At 37.1% G+C, this 7,553-nt stretch overlaps 1 protein-coding gene across 1 annotated transcript; it reads right to left on the bottom strand.

Moving 5' to 3' along the window:
- Nucleotides 1-5,633: 5,633 nt before the first annotated feature.
- On the bottom strand, nt 5,634-7,267 carry LOC135231642 (olfactory receptor 8K5-like). The gene has a single exon (XM_064288053.1). The coding sequence runs from the start codon at nt 6,696-6,698 to the stop codon at nt 5,760-5,762; it is 939 nt and encodes a 312-aa protein (XP_064144123.1). The 5' UTR covers nt 6,699-7,267; the 3' UTR covers nt 5,634-5,759.
- Between the last annotated feature and the right edge of the window lie 286 nt (nt 7,268-7,553).

Raw genomic sequence — 7,553 nt, forward strand, 5'->3', positions numbered from 1 at the left:
ATTTGTTGTTGCTATTTGTTACTATGCAGCTGGCTCCAATTTATGGTGACCCCATGTATAACAGAATCAAATGATGTCCATGCATATGCCATCTTCATGATCATTGGTAAGTTTGAGTCCATTATTGGTAATATTGTGTCAACCCACCCCATTGAGCATTCCCTCCTTTTTCTTGGCCCTCTACTTGACCAAACATGAAGTCCTTTTCTAGCTATTGGTCTTTCCTGATGACACACCCAAGTTATGCCTAATCTTAATAGATTTATATTAAAGTGGTGTTGAATTTTCAGGTATTTCTAGCTCCCTCTTCACTTTCAATAATCAAATGCCAATATTAAAAAAAAAAAAGCTTCCATAAATCAAATAGAGCTATGACACACTTTTAATTTACAGGATTTAATGTTCTAAAAACACTTCAGAGCTCATGGAATTCCAGTTAACAGAAAAGAAAATGAGTATTTGTGGTGCAATTGAATGAATCATCTGTGAGTGTCCATAATGGTGTCTGCAATCAGGAATCAGGAGTTACGGTAAATGACCAAAATCCACATGATGATCAGAATCAAAGACAGTTTTTTATTCACTCACCTTGAGTAGAGAATGAGATTGAATTTCTCAAATAAATTTCTTGTTTTCTTTGGTAGGATGAATTTATGATTCCCCTTCCCTTTGTTGTATTCCCTGAGGAATTAGTATGCATTTCACTGATTATGCTCAAATCATCTGAGGGACTTAAAAAAATTGCCTTGATGTGCCTGCTAATTTTCCAAGACATCTTACATATTCTACAGTGAAAAGAAGGAAAGGACAATTCAAAGAAAGGAACAAAACATAAGTGATCTATACAGTCTCATGGAACCTACATGATGTAAAGGTACTTGTTCAAGAACACAGTCAAAAAATATAGGCACAGTGGAGAAAAAAAAAAAAGAATGGAATGTCAGCTCAATCTCGGTAAAACCGGAAGAGTTGCAAAGTCATGATGAAATAGTAAATGCCAGTATCATCAATTACATAGGATTTTTTCTTTGAATTTATTACCAAGAGAAATATCTAGCACGTTAAAGAAAAAAAAAAAAAAACAGGTACTGTGTTATAAATTTGTCATTTAACTCATACATATATTGAACCCATCAGTGAACTCATACATTTAAAAAAGAAGAAAAAAATTTTTTTTTTTTTTTTTAATTTAGCCCTTACTATTTTCTTGGGTGATGTATATGGTCAACACACTCTGCTGCTAACAAAAAGTTTAAAAGTTCAAGTTCACCCAGAAGAGCCTTAGAAAAAAGGCCTGGCATTCTACCCCCCCCAAAAAAAAAAAAAATTGGCCATTGAAAACTTCTGTGGAGTGCAGTTCTACTTTGACACACATGACGTAGCCACGAGTCAAAATCTACTCAAAGACAACTAGTATTCTCGTATTCGGAAGACACTGAGCTCAGTTAAAGTATGCAATTTTCCTGAAATTTCACAATTGATAGCTAGAGGACTTGAGATTAAAACATGATGTCTACTGGCTTACGTGATATATTTACCTCTGATCTTTGATAGTAAAAGAAATATGCCTTTTTCTTGAAGGACAGCAGGTATTTGCAACTAGCTTGCTTGATTGGCCTGTTTCCTTTCTGTAGAATTTCAGGAGGCAGGAACTTTCCTTCCTTTTTTCCTGTCTCTGTCCCTTTCAATCTAAGCTGAAGGGGTTTCAGCTAGGATGGTTAATTAGGTCCATCTGTCACAGACATAATGTCTTTAGCAAAAGAGAGTGTAGCCACTTTCTTTGATGAAAGATTTCCAGGACACATTTCCTTAGTTTGTACAACAGAATTTTCCAAATCTTTAAATTCTGGTTTCATTTGCAAAGTTCTTTTTAAGTCTTTCTTCCAACATTTGTTTATAATACTTTGTCTTCTCAAGCTGCTCTTTGAAATTTTCTGTTCAGCTGTTTTACTTCATCATTTCTTCCATTAGCTTTAGCAGCTCTACCTTCAAGGGCAAGTTTCAGTGTCTCTTCTGACATCAATTTTTTTCCCCCTATCTTTCCTGTCTTTTTAATGACCTTTTGCTTTCTTCAAGCATTGTGTCCTTCATGTCATCCCACAACTCTTCTGGTCTTCAATCATTAATGCTTAGTGGGTCAAATGTACTCTTGACATGGTCTCTAAATTAAGGTGGGATATACTCAAGGTCATATTTTGGCTCTTGTGGACTTGTTTTAATTTTCTTCAGCTTCAACTTGAACTCACATATAAGCAATTGGTGGTATTTTACACAGATGGCCAGTGGCCTTGTTCTGATTGATGAAATTAAGCTTCCCCAACATCTCTTCACACAGATGCAGTATATTCAGTTTCTATGTATTCCGTCCAGTGAGGTCCATATGTGTAGCCACTGTTTATGTTGTTGAAAAAAATTATTTGCAATGAATAAATCATTGGTCTCTCAAAATTCTATCATGCTGTCTCCTGTGTTGTTTCTCTCGCCAAGGCCTGATTTTCCACCCACCGATCCTTCTCCTTTGTTTCCAACTTTTGCATTCCAATCACTAATAGCTACCAATGCCTCTTGATTGAATGTTTGATCAATTTCAGCCTGGAGAAGTTGATAAAAATCTTCAATTTCTTCATCTTTGGCTTTAGTGGTTGTTGCATAAATTTGAATAATATTGATATTAGCTGATCTTCATTGTAGGTATATAGATATTATCCTAACACAGAGAGTGTTGTACTTCAGGATAGATTTTGAAATGTTCTTTTTGAAAATGGATGTGACGCCATTTTTCTTCAGTTTGTCATTCCTGGCATAGTAGACCACATGAGTGTACAATTCAGAATGGCTGATATCAGTCCATTTCAGCTCATTGATGCCTAAGATATTGATCTTTATGTGTTCCATTTCATTTTAGATGACTTCCCAATTTTCCTAGATTCATACATCATACACTCCACATTGTAATTTATTAATGGATATTTGCAGCTATTTCTTCTCATTTTGGATGTTGCTGCATGAGCAAATAAAGCTCTCAAAAACTTTACCCCACCCACGTCATTAAGGTTGACTCGATTTAAGGAAGCAGCTCTTCCTCAGTTGTATGTTGAGTGATTTCAAACCTGAGGGGCTCATCTTCTGGCACTATATCAGACAATGTTGCACTACTATTCATAAAGTTTTCACCTGTCAGTATTTTTTCAGAAGTAAGCCACCAGGTTCTACTTCCTACTGTTTTAGTCTGGAAGCTCTGTTGAAGCTTGCCCACCATAGTTGACCCTGTTAGTATCTGAAATGCCAGTGGCATAGCCTCTAGCATCACAGCAACTCACAAGCTACCACGGTACAACTAGCTAATACACCACTACTCATCTGTCACTTTGTCTTATTGTGGTGGCTTGCATGTTGCCGTGACCACCACTAATCTTATAAGTTTAAAACTTATAAAATTGGGTAAAATACATGAATTTGCTTACCAAAAAGCTGAATTAATTTCAAGTATGATAAATACAAAGTGATTCATGTTTAGACAAATTATAATCAAACTATCAAAGACAAAGAATTTTGAAAGCTACAAGCGAATTGCAACTGAACATACACATGGAATTTCAGTAAGATTAACAGTTTATTTCTCAGCAGAAAGCATGGAGGTTTAAAGGCAGTGGGATTACATGTTTAAAGTCCTAGGATAAATAGCACATGTAATAGAATTACATGTCTGACAAAATTACCCTAAAATTAAGGAAGCTGTACAGGATGAAATGAAAGGACAATAGATAGTAAGGCAACATGATACCTAAAAATAAATAACACTGATAATTGATAAATGTATAAGCAAATATAAAAGCCAATATCATTATATTTTGCTTCTTAATTCCTCTTTTTGGTCCAAATGTCTGTGAAAGCTAAACCAAAATAAACAGATGAGATAAGATGTGTCGATGTCACTCAATATTATCCATTGAATTGTGTCCCTCTCAAAAAAATGTGTGTCAACTGGACTAGGTCATGATTCCCAGTACTGAGTGATTGTCCACCATTTTGTTATCTGATGTGATTTTCCTGTGTGTTATAAATCCTACCTCTATGATGTTAATGAAGCAGGATTAGAGGTAGTTACGTTAATGATGCAGGACTCAGTCTACAAGATGAGGTTGTGTCTTGAGTCAATCTCTTTTGAGATATAACAGAGAGAAATGGACAGAGAGATGAGGGACCTCATACCACCAAGAATCTAGTGACAGGAGCAGTGTGTGTCCTTTGGACTCACAGCCCCTGCACTGAGAATTTCCTAGAACAGGTGTTACCACCGAGGGAATGGAGGTCGTTCAGGCTCAATGGGCCCTTGTCTTTCTCTTGTAAGAAAACATAGAGGAGGCAAATTTGGGTCCAGCTCTAAAAAGTTTATTTTACTTATGACAAATAAAAGGAATCAGTGGGGGCTTATGCCTCACCAAAAGACTGACTCAAAAAGAGAAGCAAGACCAGCGCTTATTTGGGTTTGGTGGACACAATACAGCGATGAATATTTAGTGGGTTTCTTTCAAAGGATGGGTACTTCTCAGAATGGCAGTGTATACTAATTAGGTGGCACATGCATCTGGAATCCAAGATGGAACCTGCTGATATTCAAGATATAGTCCTCTTGGCAGCCCTTTGCACCACTTATTGTGGGATATAACATAAGTGCACTGATCTTTGGCATTACATCGTCATCTTTGGTGGGCCAAGGAAGGTTAAACAGCAGTCGTGCTTTGCTCTTCTGTGCATGAGGAGCCTATAAAAGAGGAACGGACTAGAAAAACACTAAGAAGGAGATAGTAATTCACAGGTTGTTTCAACCTAATCTCATGTTGTCAGGGTGTGGTCCCTGTTTACCCAACTTCTAGATGGTAATCTTTTAACAGCTTTTCTGTTCTGCCAGCAGAGTTAACCCTATCTGTCTCACAGGGGAAGATTGATGACAAGGACCTTCCTCCAGAGATGAAAGAGAAAGCCTTCCCCTGGAGCCAGCACCCTGAATTTGGATTTCTGAACTACTAGACTGTGAGAGAATAAATTTTTGTTTGTTAAAGCCATCCACTTGTGGTAATTCTGTCACAGCACCACTAGATGACTAAGATATCCCATTATGGTAGAGTTTATTTAAATGTTTGTTTACTAGCTTGTGATTTACCAGTTTAAAACATTTTTTTAGGGGACTATCTATGCCAAAGCAAAGCAGAGAAGAAAGAAATCAAATTAAATACTGACAAATCAAAATTATCTAGTTTACTTCACACTTTTCACACATTTTAGTACATCATAGTTAAGAATTTATTTTCACAGTAGAATTGATTGATAACAAAATGACAAATAAATTATTCATCTGTTAATAGGACACAATAACTCTTTGACTGTAACACTATGCTGCTGCTTCAGACTTAGAAAATGCAATGGGAAAAACACTGAAAGACGCTAGTCCTTAAAAAAACAGACAGAAACAATCACATGTTTTATCGATCAAGAGTATATTCAAATTTATCATTGTGGAAGTATGAGGGTCTATGAAATCATGTAAGTAAGCAATGCATAGGAAGCAAGGAACATTGGGGAAGAAATGACAATTTGAGATGTAAAATAGGATTAATATGTCTTATTATAAACAATGTAATAGTATCTGATTTATAATTAGCCTTTACCTTGGAACCAAAAGGAATGCATTTATATCTACTAAAAATATTATTAAGTGACATTGCCTTTTGCACTGTTTACTAAAACAAGGGTGAATATTAAATACAAAGCTGGCAATGATTTTTAAAAACCCTGTGGAAGGCATGTTTTACCTCTTTGTTCCTCAAGCTGTATATCAAAGGGTTAAGCATGGGTATGACTAAAGTGTAAAACACAGAGGCTATTGTGTCGGTATCATTTGAGTGAGAAGATTTGGGCTGCACATACATAAATAATAGAGTTCCATAAAACACAACTACCACTGTCAGATGAGAAGCACATGTGGAGAAAGCTTTTTTCCGGCTCTTGGCAGAATGCATTCGAAATATGGCTATCAGCATCAGCTGGTAAGACAGCAGGACAACCAGCAGGGAAGATATCAAATTAAATGCTGAAAATATGAGCATCAATTCTATTTCTTGTGAATTTGAGCAGAGTATAGATAACACGGGAACTCCATCACAGTAGAAATGACTGATGACATTAGAGCCACAGAAGATGGAAGTAAACGTCTTACTGGTGAACATCAGAGCCTGGAAAGAACTGTAGAAATATGGAATGCCCACAAGCAAATGACAAAGTCTTTGGGACATGATAACATTGTAGAGCAGAGGGTTACAAATGGCCATATAGCGGTCATAGGCCATGGCTGATAGAATAAAAAGTTCACTGATAAGGAACAAAATGAAGAAAGCCATCTGTGTGGCACATGCATAATAAGAAATGGTATTTTTATCCACAACAAAATTTACCAATGCCTTGGGACAAATGACAGTAGAATTACCAAGATCAATGAAGGCCAAGTGTCTGATGAAAAAATACATAGGCGTGTGTAGGCGGGAGTCCATCTTGGTCAAGATGATCATGCCCAGGTTGCCCACCACTGTGATCATGTAGATGATGAGGAAGACCCCAAAAAGGGGTAGCTGAAGTTCGGGTTTCCTTGTGACTCCCATTAGAATGAATTCAGTTGGCATTGTTAGATTCTGTTGGCCCATTTAGTCTAGTTACCTCTTCTGGAAAAAAACAGACGGTTTGGTATTAGCTTTCATGTAGTATTTTCTAATCAAGTTATAATATATTATAGCAATGGAATTTTTTTTCCTCATATTTTTTGTTGTTATCTGTCATTGAGTTAGCCTCGATTCACAGTGACCACAAACACAATGAAACAAAACACTGCCCAGTCCTACACCATCCCTGTGATCTGTTTTGGATTGGACCCTTGCGATCCACAGGGTTTTCACTGGCTAATTTGGGGAAGTTGTGCACTAGGCGTTTTTTCCTAGCCTGCCTTAGTCTAGAACCTCCTCTGAAACCTATCCAGCATCATAGCAATACAGAATTCACTACTGACCGACCCAGTGGTGGTAGTGTATGAAGTATATTGGCCAGAAATTTAACCCAGGTTTCCCATGCAGAAGACTACCAGAGAACAACCACTGATCTTTTTCTTCATACTGTTGTTTTCTGTCATCATTGAGTCATTTCTGACTCATAGCGTCCCTATAGGATGGAATAGATCTTCCTCGTAGGGTTTCCAAGGCTATAATCTCTACAGAAGCAAATTGCCACATCATTCTCCCACAGAGTGGCTGATCTTTCTGTTTGCAGCCAAGCACTTAACCACTGTGCCACCAGGGCTCTTCATATGATTTTGAAGTTGAAGTAAACTTTAGAATCTTCTACAGCCAAAAAAAAAAAAAAAAAAAACTTTGCAGTCTAGTGGATTTCAACTCATAGTGGCCCTGTAGGTCAGAGTGGAACTGCCGCATAAAGTTTCCAAAGAGTGGCTGGTGGATTCGAGTTGGAATCCACTTAAGCACTACACCACCATGTTTTCCACATCCAAA

The sequence above is a fragment of the Loxodonta africana genome, chromosome 7, assembly GCF_030014295.1.
Source record: "Loxodonta africana isolate mLoxAfr1 chromosome 7, mLoxAfr1.hap2, whole genome shotgun sequence".
Lineage (NCBI taxonomy): Eukaryota > Metazoa > Chordata > Mammalia > Proboscidea > Elephantidae > Loxodonta > Loxodonta africana.

Excerpts from the sequence above, each read along its gene's own strand:
- LOC135231642 (XM_064288053.1), bottom strand. The coding sequence starts at position 6,698 with ATGGGCCAACAGAATCTAACAATGCCAACTGAATTCATTCTAATGGGA.